Source organism: Theobroma cacao, chromosome 1 (assembly GCF_053813885.1).
Source record: "Theobroma cacao isolate CCN51 chromosome 1, ASM5381388v1, whole genome shotgun sequence".
NCBI lineage: Eukaryota > Viridiplantae > Streptophyta > Magnoliopsida > Malvales > Malvaceae > Theobroma > Theobroma cacao.
Window position 1 is genome coordinate 8,996,243 of NC_142639.1, and position 20,918 is coordinate 9,017,160.

A 20,918-nucleotide genomic window follows, 5' to 3' on the forward strand; every position below is an offset into this window, starting at 1 on the left:
GAGGAATTGCATGTTAATAACGTCCTGTCAGTCCCAACGGAAGAGAGAAAAAACAATAATGTATATATTTATGCATTTAGGCTATATTAAGGGACCATTGAATGTGGTAGATGGTGATTATGTTCCCAGAAAGCTAACAAAGCTTTGGTTCTAGCTAGAACCGGATTATATCCTGGGATCGGTATATGTTTTTGTATTTTATGTATTCTTCCAGGGTTTTCTATGCACATAACAAAAATATATATTCCCGTTGCCTTTGAAAATGACAACCAAAACAGCAACAACAAATCTGAATAGTAGATCTCATTCACATCTAATTGCCCACTTAATGAGTCAAATATGAAAGCTAAAACGAGTTTGATGAGTCAAATTGCAACTCATATAAGTAAAACACCAAAAAATTAAAAAGATAAATAGAACTGTTTTCAAATACTGATAACACTCAATTTATAAATAACTAAATGAAAGTTAATTTGGGGCGTTGATTTATTACAAAGAGTTGTAGTTTTTTTTTTTTTAGAATTAGAAAAAGAAGATTAGAATTTTACTTTTTAAATAGAAAAATTATGTACCAATCAATAAATCAAATGTTCAGATACTATAGAGAGTTATAACTTGTTTGCAGTAATTATAGAAAAATCACCAGAGAGGGCTTGTGGGGATTGGGGTTTAATGGTAATTCGGCTTCAATTAAATGATAACGCTTATGTTGACAAAGAACATACAATTATTGTGTGGATTTATAGGAAAAATGTATAGCTAATTTGTAGTACTATTATTAAGTAGTAGAATATACAAATGAAAGATGAAGAAAAAGAGGAATAGAAAGCAACTTCTTATGGCCCAATGGCATGTCTCGCTTGGCCCTTGATGTGAACTTCATGTTCCTCCACTCCCTCCCTTCTCCTATTCCTTTCACCTCCACCTTCAACCCCCCTAATTTATTGCCTTATTTAGCAAAAGAAAGTTTAATCTGCATCGATCAAAACGAGATGTCGAGCGAAAGAGGGAAGGATGTAGCAGAAGGATCATCAAGGATTCCCGGTGATCATCAGCAACAACCTGCAACACCTAGCCGTTATGAGTCACAAAAGAGAAGGGACTGGAATACTTTTGGGCAGTACTTGAAGAACCAGAGGCCCCCAGTTCCTCTTTCACAGTGCAATTGCAACCATGTGCTAGACTTCCTTCGATATCTGGATCAGTTTGGCAAGACCAAGGTTCACCTGCAGGGATGCATGTTCTACGGACAACCCGAGCCGCCTGCTCCTTGCACTTGCCCGCTCAGGCAAGCTTGGGGCAGCCTTGATGCTCTTATCGGGAGGCTCAGAGCTGCCTACGAAGAGAATGGAGGGTCACCTGAGACCAATCCTTTCGCTAGCGGCGCTATTCGAGTTTATCTCAGAGAGGTCAGGGAGTGTCAAGCCAAGGCAAGGGGGATCCCTTATAAGAAGAAAAAGAAGAAGCCGAATCAAGGCAAGGGAACTGATGAATCCAGCTCCACCATGCAGTTCTCTTAGATTCATTTGGCTTCTTCTGGCGTACTATTTATGGTAATTTATCAATCTACCCGCTTCTGAATATGCTTTCATATGTACAATTTCACTTTAAAATGCTAGATCTAGCAGTGCTATTATTCTCAATTTCATGAGATCAATAACTTTATGTAGTTTCTGAATTAAACGACTTGTTTTTAAGTGATTTTTGTTTACATTTAAATTAGTTACTCTTATAGTACTCTAGTAAATGACATTAAGCTGTCTGTAGCTACTGACATACAAAGACAAACCAATAACTTCTTAACTCATTTTCTGGTATACCAAATGCAAATTAATTAATCCTCAATATCGTAAACCATTTTCCTTTGGCTTCCACTGAAATTTAGAACCTTCATATCTGAAAACAAGAACCCTAATTTTCATTTTGACACGCACACACTTGTATATAAACATTGGGTTGATGGAAGTCTCTGAGTGATGTTACTGATGGACTGAGTAGCTTTTACTACTAGGTATCTTGTACTCTTTGGAGACATTTAGTGAGATGGTGACAATGTAGTAACTCTATAAAGTAGATAGAAACAACAGAGCTGCTTGTATTATGGGGAAGATTTCTCTCTCTCTCTCTCTCTCACACACACACACACACACATACTCAGACCCAGACAGACAACAAACTAAAATTATGCAAATAATTAGACACTGTATAAATAGTTGCTAAATTTAATATTTGATACTTCATGATAACTTTTCCTTGATTTAGCTCTTTTAAGATTCTGCAGATTTTGTGCCCCCATGAATGGTCAAGTGAGATATCATACTCTTTTTCATGTTTACAAATATATAATATATAATATACAAATGATTAAAAGCAAACGACTAATCAATGTTTAAGGTTTCTTAACAAATCAACTTAGTTAATAGTTTAGTGTTTATCCATGCTTTTTGTGTAGCTTTTGCTCAATTCAATTAACATAATTAATGCGAATCTTTACGATGAGGGCGAAAACTAATGCCTAATTAATTAATTAACAATTCTTTCGTTTAACGTTAACAATGACAACAATTTTACTAATGCCCCACTGATTTTGCTTTTCTTTAGTGCAGACGATCTTTGCAAGGCTAGTTTTGAGATTTTGCATCTGCATTTGTAGTTGCCCTTTGTACCTTCAATAGATTGCATGTTGTCCAATATCAGATTTTGTGGGACAGTAAGTTTATTCCATTTGCAATATATACTTTAGTTTTCAGATTAAAGATTTGGTTCGAGGTAAAGTTTTGTTGGGTTCATCAAATGGCTGAGCTTTAGGCATCAAAAGAATACATTTTTTTTCTTTAAAACTTTGTATTTTTTTAAGTTTCTATTTTACGCTTAAAAGTTCACGTGTTCTTGTCTCTCTTGTTCATCATCTTCTCTCCATCGATTCTATATAGTATAGTATAGCTCTTCCTTTAGTAATTATTATTTGAAATGTTGGCTAAGGCGATGTATATGGAGAAACATTCTTGGAATGAAGGTAGGGTTCTTTCTTTTCTTTTTCTAGACCAACTTATGTAGAAAGTATGCCAAATTTCTTCTACATTTTCATATAAGAAAAATGTAATTTTGCCTTTTGTCGACCATTTCTATACATAAAATTGCATGACCAACAAGACATTAGAGAAAAATACTTAGAAAAGGTGCAAAACTATCAAAATTCAACCAAGTAGATTAAAATTCCTCAGAGTCAATAACATTAGGGTCATTAGGAGTTCCACAGCCTCGCCTTTTTTTCAACTTGGATATTTCAGTTTACTTTTCGACTAGGACAATTTACATCAATGTTTCTCGTTTAAGGTCCCTATATATGTACCAAAGAGATCGAGTCACTATATGTTTCCTCCTAGCTTTATCAAGCACCAATGAATTTGTGTTATTATGTTATCATTTGAATTTGTAGACAACCTCATTTGCCATCTTTCTTGGAATCACGTACGGTTGGTTTTAAAAAGTTTAAACATTCCTTTCAGGACTTTTAATTAGGACATATCAATGTATGGCATTCATGAGCTTTTACATGTCAGTTCTCATTTATGAACATAATTAAGCCTTTCTTAGATATATTGGTTAGTTACAAAAAATTAAGGAAAAGAAATATCTTTCATCCCTTTTACCCACTCTACTCAAATATTAAGATCTGAATCTAAAACCTCTATCTTTGTTTAGGAGGAAGATACTATTAGGCTAGTCACTTAAATAAACCTAGGCCTTCAACATGCACATAGTAATTGCAATTTTGGAAGTACTGCTTTGATAGAAGGCAAATCCTACTTGTTAATTTGTTTCTTTGGTTTGTTGCTGCACGTATACCTACAACTTAGCATTTTGGTGTTTTGACATTATTGCGATTTTATTTTCATTTTACATACATACACATGTAAGATACGTGTATGTACATGTGTACATATATACACACACGCACGTATAAATGCTTCATGAAAAAAAAAGAGAGATTTGCTATATATCCAGATAAAGCTGTGCAGACATGTTGAACTGATGATGTAGTTTCATGCAGGATTACATGACAAAAGAATCAAATGGAAGGGGATTGTTAAAAGATAAAATCAATTGAAGATTCAGCTCAGTTTGGGGTTTTCAGCATTTTGTACTTGCCAATAGCTATAATTAAAGGGAGTTGGGTGTACATAACTCTCTTCGCGTGCTGGTTAAGAGTCTCCATTTTGTTTGTGTTATGGTTATTTTTGTAAGCTCTTAGTAGATGATCACCAACTCTTTACATGAATATGTCCATTTTATGCCTAAACTTCCTATTCCAAATATTCATAATAATGATCATATCATAATATATATTCTCTGTCCCTTAATATGCACACCTAATTGACATCCATCTGTCGTTATTAGCTTCCGTTAATTTCCTGTACGTTAAACCCTATTGTCCATTCCCATATTCCATGTTATTAATTCAGAATGGTATACGCTCTGGGCTTTCGATTAATGTTGGCTTGCTTTGCCATTAAACTTCTAAGAGCACCCAACAGCGAATGCCTCTCCACCACTTTCAAATGGAATATATATTGCATTTGAGACCAAAAATGATGAGAAAGCATGGCTTCATTCGGTGAGCATACATACTACTTTCAAAGAAAAACAATCGAAAAATGAAGGGCCTGCTTAGATCGGTCATGCAATATTAATATATCTTAGGGTTTATTACTTCGTATCTTACGAAAGGGTGTCTCTTTTTTTGTCCTTAAGTCGAATTTATAGAAGGCTTTTCTGTCGGTTTTTTAGTACTTTCATCCTTTTTTTTATTTATAATTTCACTAAACATCAATAAATACAAACATATTTCATGTAATATATAATATTTTTTTTTTGAAAAGCAAAATGAGAAGTTTCATTACTTGAAAGAATGTAATATATAATATATAATTGTGTCATACAAACAATTACGTAAATGTTAACAACATATCTTAAACTAATGCAAATTTCTTTTACCATTGACAGTTTATAGTAAATTCATTTATAAATAATTCTTCTACAAATATTTATTATCAATTTCTATAAATTTGAATTTTTTTCGATTTTAATTCTTATATAGTATCTTTTTAACTACTCATCCCAAGTACTTTTCAAGAAAAAAAAAAAAAACAACTCATCCTAAGCACCTTGTGAACTAAGCTTTGTCCCAGCTTCCTATATTTGAAAATTCTTTATTTTTGAGTACTTAAAAATATTTGTATGTATGGTTAATAACTGAATTATATTATGCATATTTATTTTGATTGAACTAAGGTATTAGATACTCCAAATTTTGGATACATTAATTTATGAAGTATGTTGCATGTTGATAATTGTTGAGGGAATAATGGGATATCTCTAGTGAAAGAGGAGGATGTCCTCGATAAACGAGCGCTGTTAAAATAAGATTAATTATTGGAACAAATTTTTTATTTGAAAAACCGTGACTAATTCATTACCAAACCAGTGGTCAACAAATCAAGTCATGGACCATCACTTCTTTCCCCGCCCCACCACCACCCCCCCCGCCCCCGGGCCCCATGGGAGCAGTGGCTTCTTTCCATGGAAAAGAGAAGTATCACCTATGAAAAGACATGAGGATGAAAAGAAGAGAAATAAAGACCTTATCACTTCATACACAGAATATAGCTAGAGCTACTACTGTACTACCTTTGTGTGTTGCCTGCATTAATACCTTTATCATGGTAATTTTTTTTGTAATGCAAATCCCATGAATGAAATCAATACAGATGCCTTTGAAATAAAAAAAGAACATAGCCAGTTTTCATGCTTCTAACAAGACTCGATGGGTAAAAACAGATGGAATCGACACCAATTAAATGGTGATCTGGTCATTAATTTTTTAACAGTATAGGAAAAGACAAGACTAAAGTAGCTTTGGCTGAAAAAGCAAATCACAAGAAATTAAGCATTGCTCCGTATCATAGTGAGTGCTAGTATACGTAGGTAGAAAATTTGCAATGGTCCTTCAAGTATTTAATTAATGAACTTTGGGTTGCTACTTAGGGGTTGGGAATTATTATTTCCAAAGCAGTAGCTTTTCTTCTATAAGAAAGGTATTGGAAGATGGGGATTTGGCATATTTAGAGACTGCTATTACCGGTTTATATGTGTTCCTTCGAGGGGGAGCATGCTTAAAAACTCTTTTCTTAATATTGCAGAAACCAAAGTGAAACTGACCTCTTAACAGCTGCCAATGGTTATAAAAATTTAGCCTCTTTCTAATTGAAGCCAAAAGTTTGTCTTTTTCTTCGAGCTTCGAGCCCTTTGGATGGATAGCATTGAATTAAAGGAACAAACCCTTACCCTTTCCTAAATCTAACTTCCTAAATTAAACCTACTTTTGTTAATTACAGGGCCCCATTAACTTGGCTAGTCCATGAAAATAATCAAAACTCAATTAGAATTTATCGTTGTTTTAATATAATATATGTACTAGAAGGAAAAAGAAACTCCTACATAAGATGAAGAATCTAGGAGGAAATGGTATGACTGCATATCATTACATTCAATGAATCCCTGTACTGAGGATTGAACCTTTTGTCTTCGCACATAAATCTCGTCACTTTCATTGGATTAATCAATAAATTTAGTATCCTTAATAACGCGGCAAACTTGACTTATAGGCGCCTAGTGACTTACCCTTTGCATGCGGAGAAGGCCTAGACCCTTTGATAATTGATCTGAAGCCACTATTTCCCTGTTTAAGTTCACGAGTTTGAATGATCCATTCTTCATCTACTAACTGTTTTTCAACAATTTTATGCATTTTTTTTTAATTTTTTACTTTGATGGTTTTGGCTTCTTTAGGCTAATTAAGGGGGGAAAATAACTTAGGGATTTATCTGGTGTTAATTACAATTAAAATTTAGGATATCTTTTATAAGGCTTAAATATGAAAAAAAAACTCTTGAACTATTTCACTTTCTTTTTTTATATTCAAAATACATGTTTTCTTTTATTTTGTACTCACACAAGCCCTTAACTCTATTAAAATCATTGATTATATCAATTGATTTTTTAATCCACATTACATATAACGTGGCTTGATAACGTGACAACATGAGAGTTGGTTGCAGTTGTTGAATTGTTAACAATTGATGAGAGAGGAAGATCAAGGTGCTCGGAACATGAGCAAAAGTGCTTGGAACCATAATGAAGGTGGCCGGAGGTGGCTCGAGAGCCTTCACTCAATGTTTAGAGACAACTTGAGCAAAAGGCTTTCATGGACAACCATTAAGGGAGCATTCGAGGAATATGGAAGAGTGGTTGATGCCTATATTCCTCAAAGGGTTGCTGAAGACAAGTCCAAGGGAGTAAACTTTCCTTTTGTTCATTATTGCAACAAAAACAAAATGGAACAAGCACTCAAGTGAGGGGTCACCAATCGATTGATGGGAGAGTTGTGGTGCGAAAGGTTCAACCGTGGAGAAAGCCGATGGTGGCAAAGGCGAAAAGTGTAACAAACAGAGGTGAAAAGGTTCTTAGAACTAAAAAATATAGAGTTGACGAAATGACGTTTAAAAATGTTGTCACAGGTGGGAAAAAAGACACTAGCAAGACTTTGGGGGGGGTCGATCAAGCCAAGTACAAAAGAGAAGTAAAATAAAATAGTAAAGTGAAATTATGGCAATATCTCGAAACAAACAGCAGGACAGAAACCTTCAGGTCAACTTGATTTTAGGAATGCAACAGTGAGCACCAACATTCCTGATGAGGCAATGGACTAGGTTAAGTTTAGCACAATAGGAAAACTATGTAGAAAACTAGATTACGGGCTAGTGCAAGATAGGTTGATGAAAGAGGGTTTCTCTGTCCAAGTAAGGGACGTGGAAGGACTCGCAATGTTGGTGACCTTTGAAACGTATGATGAAATGGTTGTAATTCTGGAGAATTACTAGAACACTTTTGAGAAATGGTTTGAATCACTCATACTAGTCGATATATCAAGAACAGAAAGTGAAGTGATGATTTAGATTAAGCTTGAAGAGGTCCCAATCAAGCTCTAGCATCCCAATACTTTTAAAGCAGTGATAAACTATTAGGGTGAGCTAGTAAGGGTGGACAGAACTACCTTTAAAAGAGAAAGGTTGGACAGAGCTTTGTTGTTGGTGAAAGTCAATAGTAGGTTTACTATTCCATCAAGCGTAATGCTTAAGGCGAAATGGAGAATTCATAATGTTTACGTGAGCATCGCTAGGGATGAACTTAATGATAACTTAAAGGTTTACTCAATTGACAAAGAGGTCCAACTAGAGGGTAATTATGGTAAGGTTATTTCAGAAGTCCAACAAGAGTTCATTAGAAAAGCTCCAATCATGGAGGTTGACCAATTAACCATAATAAACGAGTTAATTGACGTTGAGATACAAGATTGTACAATATTAGGAAGAGAGCTAGCGAATTTCAAATTAAAGTCATTCTGTAGAAAAGAATGTTCTACCAAGTCAAGGGACAAAAGGTGAGATTTGAGGAATAAAGAAGTAGAATCTCAGAGCTTAAAAAAGGAACCAAGCATTGAAAAGGTGGATAAAGGTTAAAAAAAAAAGAGTATAAGGAAGGAAATATTGGAAGAAAGGAAGTGATAAGCGATGTGAAAATGAAAAGAAAGGCCAGTACTCAAAAAAGATGGTCATGGGTTGGGGCAATAATCGAATTGGAGTATAGGCTATGGCCCACAAAGAAATTTTATGTTGTTGAAGAAAATTCGAACTAATGGGTGACAAATTCAAACTCAATCTTAAAAGAAAAGTGCCCCAAAAGATTATTCTATTAATGGAAGCCAAATGGGAGGCTTAATGTTTAATTGCTTTAGTAGGCCTATGGGTATTGTTAGGCCGAATGGTAAGATAGAGCTAGGGGTCATGGATCAAAACTTGGGGGAAGAATTAGCCAGGCAACTAATGGACCAAAGCAACAATGGTTTTAAAAATTCACTTCACAGCTTGCTCCGTTCATCAAGTCAGAATATGAGAGAACCACAGCACTAAAGTGAGCAGGGAAATGAGCTTGATAATTTGGGCAAAAAGTTTGATTTGTCTAATGGCGTTATGAAGGGTGGCAGTGCTAAGTTGGCAAGTCAACCAATGCTAGATCTGCAGGCAATATGAATATGGAGTTAACATGCTCTATAGAAGGAAACAGGAAGGGCCACCCAAGCGAAGAGTTGAACTTGGAACTAAGTTCAAATAATGAAAGGTGGATCAAAATAACCGTGCGACGAAGCAAAAAAGCGAGAAACTATTTCAAACATTTCTCTTCAGATTTGTTAAAAGAATAAAAAGGGGTCAAGTGAGGGTGGTAGTAGTTATGAGAAAAATAAAGCTAATGGAAAAACTAGAACAACCTCACCAAAATCAAGCAAATCTAGCAGAAAAAAAAAAGAAAGGTTAGAGAAAAAACAGATGAGGAAATAAGAGCTGTTGATGTGGAGGAAGAAGTTCATATTGATAAGTCCATTTCAAACTCCAATATTCGAAGCAGAAATCTAGCAACAAGAAGTGAGGCAGAAAAAATTTAGGATCTAATGAAAAAATTAGGCTTAGCTTTTAAAAAGGATAAAGCATCAGTCATCCAAAGACTAGTGAAACTAAACAAGGCAGATAGAGGGAAAGGCGCGTACCACCTCCAGATACAGCTTAGAAAAGTAAGACGTGCTTTTTAGCTACTTTTTTCTTGTTAAGCTGTTTCACGAATCTTATGAAATTGATTACGTGGAACATTAAAGGGCTAGGGTAGAGAGTAAAGAAAAGAGTTGTAAGGCAGTTGGTGTTGAGAAAAAAACCCGATAAGTTGTTCCTACAAGAAACAAATTAGAGATAGTTGAAGATAAAGTGGTTAGGTCAATTTGGGAGAGTAATCCATATCAGCACAAAATGGTAGTCTCATAGGGTGCATCAGAAGGGTTATTAGCAATGTGGAGTGATGAATTTTTTTATATCTAATAGAGCATTGAGTTCATACTGCTTGTAGGAGTAGTGAAGAAATAGAACTTTAGATGCGGGATAGGCAATATCTATGCTCCGAACATGGATAGTGAGAGACATAGACTTCGGGAGGAAATTCAGGGAATAATAAGCTCTATAAGTGGATCATGGTGTATATGGGGCAATTTCAATGTCATCATTAGTAGGGAGGAGATAGTAGGTAAAAGTTAAAATGGTCATACCATTGACCAGTTTAAGAGATGAATTGAGGTTATGGAGCTAATTGACTTACCGATGAATGAAGGTGAATTCACTTATAGAAATTTTAAGGAAAATGAAACGTTTAGTAGGCTTGATATATTTTCAGTAAGTAAGGGGATTTTGAATGGGTTCGATGAACTTGTGCAAAAAAGATTACCGTCTTCATTGTTAGATCATAATCCGATAACCCTAAGGGAAATAGGAATGGACTGAGGACTGAAACCCTTTAGGTTTTTTAACCATTAGCTTGACGAGCATACCTTTGGGCATATGTTTAAGAGAGCTTAGGAGGAAGCAGAGAGTGATAAAGGTAAATAGTGAGATATTTCGGGGAGATTAAAGGAAATCAAACCAATGTTTAAGGAGTGGCAACAAAAAGAGTTAAGTGATGAGCAAAAGAAGGTGGTGGAAATTGAAAAAATCATTCAAGATGCAAAAGAAGAAATAGTACGGGGAGATAGGCCTCAAGAGTGGAGGGATATTGTGAGGACCAAGAAAGGTGAATTATGAAAACTCCATAAAGATGAGGAAAGATAATAGCATCAGAAGTCAAGGGTCAAATGGTATATTAAAAAAGATATAAACACTATGTTTTTTTCACTCAGTTGCATCATCGAGAAAGAGGTCTAACTTCATTCCATGTCTCAAAATAGAGAATCAAATTATAAAAGAGCCAAAACAGTTAAAGGATAGTATTGCCAACCTTTTTGAGATGATTTATAGAGAAGACCATGTAGCTAAGGTTAAAAAGTTGGGTGACACATTTAAGGTCTTGGAGAGGAATAAAGCATGCAAGTTGGAGAAGGAGTTTACTAAGGAATAAATGTGGTTGCCATTGACTCATGTGATGGGAATAAAGCTCCGAGGCCTGACGGGTTTAACTTGAATTTTTTAAAAGTCAAAGGTAAGTGATTAAAAAAAAGTTAATGAGCTTTATAGGAAAATTTTTTGAGATTGGGAACATTGATGGATATGCTAATGCCACGTTCATCACCCTTATACCCAAATACAATACCCGAAGAGCATCAAGGATTACCGATCAATAAGTCTAGTAGGAAGCATCAAAGGAAAATAATTAGTGGATTGTGCTCTTATAGCAAATGAAGTGGTGGATGTCATGAGGAAAAATAAAGAATGAGGCTATTTTTTAAGATTGATTTTGAATAAGCTTATAATACAGTCAATCGAGACTTTTTTTATTTTATATTAGGAAAGATGAGGTTTGAAGAGAGATAGAGAGGTTAAATTAGAGTGTGCATCTTTATAACTAGAATTTCAGTTCTAGTGAACGAAGTTCCTACTAGGCAGTTTATGATAAGGAAAGAACTAAAACAAGGGTGCCCACTCTCCCCTTTTCTTTTCAATTGTGTAGCCGAAGCGTCGAATGTTCTTATGAGTGAGGCGATTAAATCAAGAGAATGCAAAGGAATTGATATTGGAAATATCTCTCACCTGTAATTTATGGATGATACAATGATTAAGTGCACGCTATAATGGAATTTGATTAGGAATGTGAAGTAGATCTTGAGGAACTTCAAATTAATCTCAGGTTTATGGATTTTGTGTTAGGAAAGATAGGGTTTGAGGAGCAATAGAGAGGTTGGATTAGAGAGTGCATCTTTATGACTAGAATTTCAATTCCAATGAATGGGGTTCCTACTAGGTAGTTTATAATAAGGAGGGGACTAAAGCAAGGATGCCCGCTCTCCCCTTTTCTTTTCAACTATGCAGCTGAAGCGTTTAGTGTTCTTATGAGTGAGGAGGTTAAATCAAGATAATGCATCGAAATTGATATTGGAAATATCTTCCACTTGTAATTTATGGATGATAAAATGATTATGTGCATGCCAAAATGGAAGTTGATTATGAATGTGAAGTAGATTTTGAGGAGCTTCCAATTAATCTCAAGTTTGTGCATTAATTTCCAAAAGAATAGTCTTTTTGGAGTGGGTGTTGAGGATAGGTTGGTAGAGGAATGAGAGAGTAAGATTGGATGTAAAAGGGAGAGATTCTCCTTGAAATACTTAAGCCATTCCATAAGGGTCAAAACTAACTCGAAGGAGATGTGGAGACTGATGGTGAAAAAATTTAAAAGTAGACTAGCCGGATGAAAAGGTAGGCTACTGTCTTTGGGGGGGTCATGTTACACTTATTAAACCGATCCTTACTAGTCTACTAATTTTTTTCATGTCCTTATTTAGAATGCCGATAGGGGTAAGTCAAGAGTTGGAGTATATCCTAAGGAGATTTCTTTAGTGTGGGACATTGAAAACTGGGAGGATTTATTTTGTGGATTAAGGATCAATTTGAACTTATAAGGAATTTAGTGGACTTAGATAGACTGATCTTCAGACAAAAATATGAGATTACTTAATAAATGGATATGAAGATATGAGAATGAGCGGAATAGCTTGTGGAAGCCGGCATTGGCAGACAAAGAAGAGAGTGATCCTCATGGGCTAATCCCAAATCTAGAAAAATTGAATAAGCAATCCTTCATTTGAAATAATATTATTAAACCTATTAGAAAATAAGAAAAGGGTAGCTTGATCATTCGGGAGGGGTTGAGCTTCATTTTAGGTATAGGGGAATGGTCAGATTTGTGGAATAAAGAGTGGATTGAAGGGTATATTTTATGACAGACATTTCTAAGGATTTACTCACTCGCCATTAACAAGAGTGGGAAAATAAAGGCGTTCGATTAGTGGGTGGAAGGGGAATGGAGGTGTAAAGTGGAATTGAAAAGAAATCTATTTGGGTAGGAAGAGGAACAATGGGAGCAACTACTTACGATCATTAATCAAAATCTTGTGGCGAAAAGGTATGAAGATACAGTTGTATGGAAGTGAAGGTCGAGTGGAGAATACTCAGTGAGTTGGTATTGTCGATTTATGGCTAAAAAGAAAAGAGTTCGGAATGAACATTAAAGGAAGGTTTGGTTAAGGATTGCCCAGATGATAGTTGAAATTTTTCACTTGAAAATTCTTAGAGGTAGGGTGACAGTTAAAGTTAAGTTAGTTAAGAGAAGCTTACTTAGAGCAGACTCTACAATGTGTGTCCTTTGTAAGGTTGGTGAGAAAACAGTTGACCATCTATTTTTTTGGATTGGTTGAAAGTTGGAAAGTTTGGTCGCGGTGGACCAATTTGTGGGGCATTAAATGGGTGGCACATTATATAATTATAAACTTCTTCCTTGACTGGAATAAACTAGTCCTAAGGAGAGACAAGAGAGTATGGCACATGGCCTTTTATGCTATCACTTGGTCTATCTGGCTAATGAGGAATGAGGTAACGTTCCGTGGTAAGATATGGGATATTGACCAATGTCTTAATTTAGTTAGAGTACAGGGTAGAATGGTGGGCAAAGGCAAAGTGCCTAAGAGATTTCTATCAATTAAACGATACTATTAGGTATCTTAAATTTAAACTGCTTATTATTAAAGTAGCCAAGACAGGGAGGAATGTGGAGTGGGAACCACCCAACAAGGGATGGCTTAAATACAATGTAGATGAAGCAGCTAGGGGGAGCCTAGGTCAAGCTACCATAGGAAGAGTATTAAGAGATAAGGCAAGAGCCGTGAAACTATTGTTCTCAAAACCTGTGGGAGTCACTGAAGCCAATGTAGCTAAAGTGTTGGCAATTAAGGAAGCCTTCAAATTGTTTCAAGCTTCAAAATGAGTAGGGAGTCACTACCTTAATTGAGAACGATTCAAAGAATGCTATCAATTAGGTCCAACATCTTGAGAAAGGCCCATAATGGATAAAGAGAGAGATTCTAGGCTTTGATGGTATCAAGAATAAAACAAGGGAGTGGCAAGTTAGAAAGGTTTCTAGGGAAGCTAACGGGTTGGTAGATGAGTTTGCTAAGTCGAGGGTTTAGAGATAAAGAGATCTCATTGTAGTCTAGGACTAGTCAACGGAGGAGAATTTTTTATAAAAAAAAGGGGACATGTGGGCTTCGATAGGGATTTTTGATCTTGTATTTCCAGATCGTTATGATTTATTTTCCCTATGCTCCTTTTACATGAAGGTGATGTTTTGATGGCTTTATTAAATGCGTGCAGGTGTCTTCGGAGTTTTATTTTTGATTTTTTGTTATTTATTCATCCATCGATCAAGTCACGATGGCTAGTGAGCTACCAAGATTTTAATATTAAAAAAAAGAGGAAAAAAAAGAAGAAGAAACAAGCAAAAGTGAAGAAAAAGAAACAATCAATAAGAAAAAAAATAGAAAATGGAAAGAAAAGAAAAATAAAAAAAATGACAAGGAATTGTAAGAATGAAGCATGGTATTAATGCCATAATATTCTTGCTTGATTAGTGATTTGCTTGCCTCAATTGGGGGGGTACGGGGCTATGATAAGACTTTGAGGGAGGAATTGTGATCATGCACTCGCTTTTAATTCCTCAATATGCATGTGACACTAGAGGGAGTTTTGGGTGGGTAGCGAGTGGCTAGAAAATTACCTTTCCTCTCGTCTCCTTGTGTGTTGGTCACAAACTCATTATTAACCACTTGATTTCTACTTTGAGGCTCTTCCACAGAGGTTGGTTTTTTTACTTTTTCTTTTTCATAGGAGGATAGAGAAAGAGACAAGAGGGAGGGGTAGGTTAAGTTGTATTTAGATTCTCATTAATTGGGCTTTGTATGGATTTTGAGAGTGGACTATTGAAAGCTGATGAGAGATGCTTTTTGTAGATAGTTATTACCATATGATCTTGATGGCATGGCTTGACCTTGGAGCTCTTGTTTTCGACTCCACTTCATGCATGCTTGTGGCTCATTGGTCCTTAGGAACCATCACAGGGGTTCTGTTTTTGTTCTCAAGGGGCGGTAGGGATATTGATGGGCAGGGGTCTTTGGATGTTATCTAGGGGGTGTGGTTGTTTGTTTTTGCTTTGGGGGCTATTCTTCTCTTTCTGTAGAAAGGGGATAAAAAAGGTTGGGGGGGAAAAGTAGTCGCTGGATTGCAGTGCATGGGGGAGAGGAAAGATGGGAAGTGTCCAACAAGTGTGCCTGAATGGTGAGAAGAGCTAGGGGGTGTTCCACTGGTTGGTTTTCAATGAGGATTTTGGTGGCTTACCTGTTGTTTCAATTATCTTCCTTTTTGTTATGGAGTTGGATGCATTTCTTTGATCTCCTTGATGTTTGGACTCTACTTTTAGCTCAAGAATTGCTATAGGGAGTTGCTGCATTGGTTTGGTGCGGTTGCTTCCATGCTAGTTTGTTGCTAGATCATGTTGTCAAAGAGGCTCAGCGCTTGTCGCTTATGTTATGTGGTGTCGACTAATCGTGGCAGCTCCATTTGATTAACACCTATTTTGAATTTTTTTTTCATCATTAGGATTTGCATGCTTCTCATAAACCAAGGTTGGTCCTCTCTTTTTGTTTGAGGCATTCCTTTTTGTGCACTACTTTGCTAATTTTTTGTATAGGGGCAAACAGTCCTTTTCTTTTTTAGTAAACCAAGGTAGGAGTACGACTCTTGGTCTTTACTGCCAATGACTTTTGCACAGTCTCTTTTGTAAGTGTACAGATTTCCAATGCCCAGACCATTTTAATGTGTCATGAAAAGTCTATTATAATAAGCAAAAGACTTATAATAACATATAGATCACTGAAACTAATAAAATCATCTTTAAAAAAAAACGTGGCAACATGATAATTAATATGATTTTTTTGTATAAAATAAAATAATTTAAATTTTTTTTTAATATTTAAGCCTATGTATATTAACCTTAATTTACAATGTAAATTCAAAGGCCCAAATATCCTAAAGCATTTTTCTCTCATATGAAGTTTGGACACGGGTCCTTATCATGTCCTTTCTCTCATTACACCAAACCCCCTCCCTTACTTGCTTTTCGGATTTCGTTCTTTTTCTTTGACCATATTATCAATTATCAAGAATCGCACTAATTATCTTGCTTTATCATCATCATTCATCAAGTTGCAGCTTTGTAATTTGCACCATCCTTGAGATGACGTCTAGAATCATGTGCATGACAATGTCCCTTGCTGAATGATAACTAGACAAATAAAGCTGACAAGTCTATTCGGTTTCTTTGATAATCAACAATTGTGATGGTTGAATAGGGTCTTTGTTTGTTTTCAGTTACCTTCATATATTCAATGCCAAGAAGTAAAGTTTACGGGCTCATAAACATTACAGAAACTTACAATTAGGTTGTCATTTTTTACTTTATTTTGCTTGGCTTTCATTTTTCCAAGGCATCTAGCAATAATAATTATTAAAACACTCAACATCTAAATATTTAATTTAATGATCATTGTGCGTATATTTCTTTTAAAAATATTGAAAAGTTGAAATCTTTCGTGTAAAAAAATATATTTGATAAAAACTTATATAATTGAATACTAAATTTTAAAGATCACAATCAATCGCAACAATGAAGAAATTAAGTCAAAAAGATCAAGTCACGACGAATTAAATAAATATTTTGGTGGGTATATTATTTAAATGTAAATTATGTAGATGTCATTTGTATATATTTAAATTGTACGTTTGGAATAATAAAACTTGTTTTATGCGACTGGGGTTTTTGTCAAACCACTGTAGGACACGATGTTCAATTATTCTTTTAGTTTGAAATTTATCCACCATTTGTTCTGCATTTGATTGAGGATCATTTTTTATATGCATATGCTCATATGAGGTGATACAGGAAATATAAAATTCGTAGAGATTCCAATTTTAGTGAAATAATTAAATCTCTCTAATTATTGAAATTGACTCTACCATTTCAAGAGTTTAATGAGAGTTTCTTCCTTGGACTAGGAAAGGATTAAAGCCAATTTTGGAGATTGGTAAAACGATTGCATTCAATCAAATAATGAAATGAAATTAAATTCTCGTATGATATAATTTATTTCAAAATGAAATTGCATGTTCAAAATTATTTATCATCCAGCAAAATTTTGTCTTGATATAATATCATTTTAGAGTTTTGATTGATATTAACAAATTTAAAAAGTATATAAATTCGATTTATTTGAATTATTATTATATAGAGATTAAAATACAAAAACTAAAAACATAATTTAGTCTTTCTAAAATAATGTCACGAAGCTGAAGAAATTTTTTATAATTTTATGTCTTCCTCTGCCATGATTGCCCTAATCTAAGATGGTCAAAGATTTCAAGTTACCACAATATTAAAGCTGCGCAAATCATTTAGTTAGATTCTCAGTTAGGCCCTTTGAAATGAGAGAATTTTTCTGCTCAAATTCTCCCTAGAAAAATTATTCTTTCTATTCTACCATTGCCCCTGAGAATTTTTTAGGCCTTTCATTTTTTGGGCCAATCAAGTTAGATTTGGGCCTTTGAGAATTTTTGGGCACATAATTGGAATAAAATGATGTTGTATATTTTGTGTATTTTTTGGGCCCCAACAAATTCTCAAAGGCCCACCTTAATTTGTTTATAAATTGGAGTTGTTAAATTGTGTATTTCTATACTATCATTATTTTGTGTAAATTAATAATTATATATGTTTTATTATTACTACTACTATTTATTATAGTATTTTTTAATTTAAATTTATTATTTTGTTATTATAATATTGTTCTACTAATAATTATTATTTTTGTAAATATTCAAAAAACAAAAGTGACCCATGGGTCAAAGCAGGTCACCTTGTTCTAGTAAATATAAAACTATAATAAATATGGATTCAGTCCAACGAAAAAAGAATATGGATTCTTCACTTTTAAAAAGGATTTGAAATCCACACTATGTTAAACGGACATGTCGCAGTCGCATTTGAAAGAGGGTATGACGTGGCTTTTTAAATGAGAGCAGGTGCTTAAGCTTAAGTGGAGTGGCAAAGGAAAAGGAAAAATATTAGCCATAGGCAGTAGCAAACCTTCGCGTCTCCGTTGACTCCAATAGCCATCAGATCCACTCATTCTGGCTGCAACACTCTCCCATCAACATTGAAATTGGAGCTTCAAGCCACCACTGAAATAATCAAGTAATTTATTCATTTAGTAGGATTTGCCGTAATCCGCATGCATAGATACCAACTTGTAGATGACCTGTTTGAGAAATTGTCCTCAAGAATGTTACTCTCAAATAATCATTTTATCCAATACAATGCACTACACCAATAATCGTTAGGATTCGGTGCATGTTTCCCTTATGCTATGGCTTCTACTTGAACAGACACATTTAAGAGAGGAAGACTCTAGGTTGCCTGAACCTTTTAGAATGATAAATACAGTGGTTCTGCCTAGCAAAGTATGTACTTTCTTTGTTATCCACTTCCATCCTTTCTTTCTTCTCACATTACTTTTCTTTTTTTTCGTAAAATTAAAAAAATAGGAAAACATCTTTGCTCTGAATGTTTTTGCAATATGATGCTACAGCTATTTTGGGTTTTTGAGAGCAAAGGAGCTTGAGCAGATTCTTTTGTACTGCTCTGTTTACTGCTTTAATCAAGTTTACTGATCATTGATAAAATCAACAAAGTAATGATAGAACCAGTAGAAGAATGAAGGAAAGGTCAAGAGACAATTGAGGGAAAAATGATTTCTCATTACTGAATTAGTTAATACAAGGGGTATTTATACAAGCAACTAACTAACATTGAAGATAACTAACAACTAACCTTTAACTAATTACATCAACATGGTAAAAGTAACTAGAAAAATAATAAAATAGTAAAAACACACTCTAAGCCTATAATAAAATTACAAGTGTCCTACTTCTTCCAAGACTTTACAGATGAATAATCTTCTGATACTATGTTTTTCAGTTACGGTTAGTAGCTCAACCTTCTTTAAGTAACAGCTATAGCTTCCAATACTCCCCCTCAAGATGAATTGTGTATGTTATGCACATTCATCTTGTTAAGGAGTCTCTGGAAAACTTTTGGTTGCAAAGCCTTTGTGAGTATACTTGTAACCTGTAATGTTGTCAAGACATGAATAGGGCTAATCAATCTAGATTTTACCTTATCACGAATGAAATAAACATCCATCTCAATATGCTTTGTTCGCTCATGTAAAATTGGATTTTTACATAAATGAATAGCTGATTAGCTGTCTGTATAGAGCATTATGGATGTAGAATGTTCAATGCCAAAATCTGAGAGTAAATATTTCATCCACATTACTTCACAACAAGTTACAGCCATAGAATGATACTCTGCTTCTGCAAAACTCCTAGCAACAACTGATTGCTTTTTAGACTTCCAGCTTACCAGTGACTCACCAATAAAAATGCAAAATCCTATTATTGATCTTCGTGTATTTGGACAACCAGCCCAATCACTATCTGAATATGCAATCAGTTGTAAATCTGATTTTAAGTTCAAAAGAATTCCTTGTCTTGGTGAATGTTTTAAGTACTTTAATATTCTATAGGCTACCATGAGATGAATATGCCTTGGTTTATCCATAAACTGAGAAAGTGTTTGAACAGTATAAGAGATATCTGGCCTTATGAAGGTTAAGTACAATAGCTTCTCAATGAGTTGTCGATAAACAGTAGCATTTGTTAACTTTTCTTCATTAGTTGCCTTTTCTAGTTTATGATTATATTCTATAGGTGTTGACACTAGCTTTGCACCCAGAAAATCATGCTCATCCAACATATTTAAAACATATTTCCTTTGATAAATGAAATCCCTTCTGCTGATCTAGCCACTTCCAATCCTAGGAAATATTTTACTTCTCCAAGGTCCTTCAATTTGAAGTGAGAACTCGGGTATTCTTTAACATTGTTTGCTAATTGAGAAGAGCTAGTGCCAGTGACTATGTCATCAACATAAACAAGAAGGGCTATGAATTCACCATTTTTTGTTTTCATGGTAAACAATGAATAATCTGATAAAGACTGTTTAAAACCATATTGTATCAAGGCTACTGTAAACTTTACATTCCACTATCTTGAAGCTTATTTTAAACCATACAAAGACCTATGTAGTCTGCGCACAAGCTTTGTATCAGGTGGATACTCCCCCTAGAATTGATAACCCTATGGTAAGGACATGTACACGTCTTCATCAAGATCACCATTGAGAAAAGAATTATTGATATATAACTGAGTTAAACACCATCCTTTAGCAGTTGCTAAGGCTAGAAAAACTCTGACAGTAGATTACCTTGCAACAGGACTAAATGTCTCCTGATAATCAAAACCCTCAACTCGACTATAACCTTTGGCAACCAAGTGAGCTTTGAACCTTTCCATAGGACCATCTACTTTCATTTTAGTCTTATAAACCCATTTATGGCCAATGGCATGAGAATTAGTAGGTAAAGGAACTGTGCTCCATGTGCCACTATTCTCTAGAGCTACTAGTTCAACAACCATAGCCTCTCTCCAATAAGCATGTTTAATAGCTTGATGAATAGTACTAGGTTCATGAATATGTGACAATGAGGTAGTAAAAGCTTTATGTGCAAGAGATAAATGAGTAGCAGATAAGAAATGAGTAATTGGATGTGAAATGACAGAATTAGAAGAGCTAGAAATATCAACATCATAAGCTTCAAGATATTTAGATAGTTTTCTATGTTTGTCACTTCTCCTAGGTGGAATAGATGTAACAGGAATGGAATATTGTCAGGAAGGCTTGAATCAAAAAAGTCAACTACAGGGTCAACATTATGCTAGAAACAGACTATTCATTAGAATTTAGAACAAAATCAGTTGAATTGG

General features: G+C 34.7%; 1 protein-coding gene across 2 annotated transcripts; it reads left to right on the forward strand.

Annotated features, from left to right (window-relative positions):
- Nucleotides 1-841: 841 nt before the first annotated feature.
- LSH10 (LIGHT-DEPENDENT SHORT HYPOCOTYLS-like protein (DUF640)) lies at nucleotides 842-4,364 on the forward strand. Of its 2 annotated transcripts, none has more exons than XM_088802907.1 (2): nucleotides 842-1,553; nucleotides 4,045-4,364. In XM_088802907.1, the coding sequence occupies exon 1, from the start codon at nucleotides 852-854 to the stop codon at nucleotides 1,518-1,520; it is 669 nt and encodes a 222-aa protein (XP_088659033.1). In that variant the 5' UTR covers nucleotides 842-851; the 3' UTR covers nucleotides 1,521-1,553; nucleotides 4,045-4,364. The 2 variants fall into 2 exon arrangements, with proteins under 2 accessions (XP_088659033.1, XP_007048693.2); XM_007048631.3 differs by having other exon boundaries at nucleotides 847-1,553; nucleotides 4,055-4,364.
- The last annotated feature ends 16,554 nt before the right edge of the window (nucleotides 4,365-20,918 follow it).

Bases quoted from the DNA above. Each gene is read 5' to 3' on its own strand.
- LSH10 (XM_088802907.1), top strand. From the start codon at position 852: ATGTCTCGCTTGGCCCTTGATGTGAACTTCATGTTCCTCCACTCCCTC.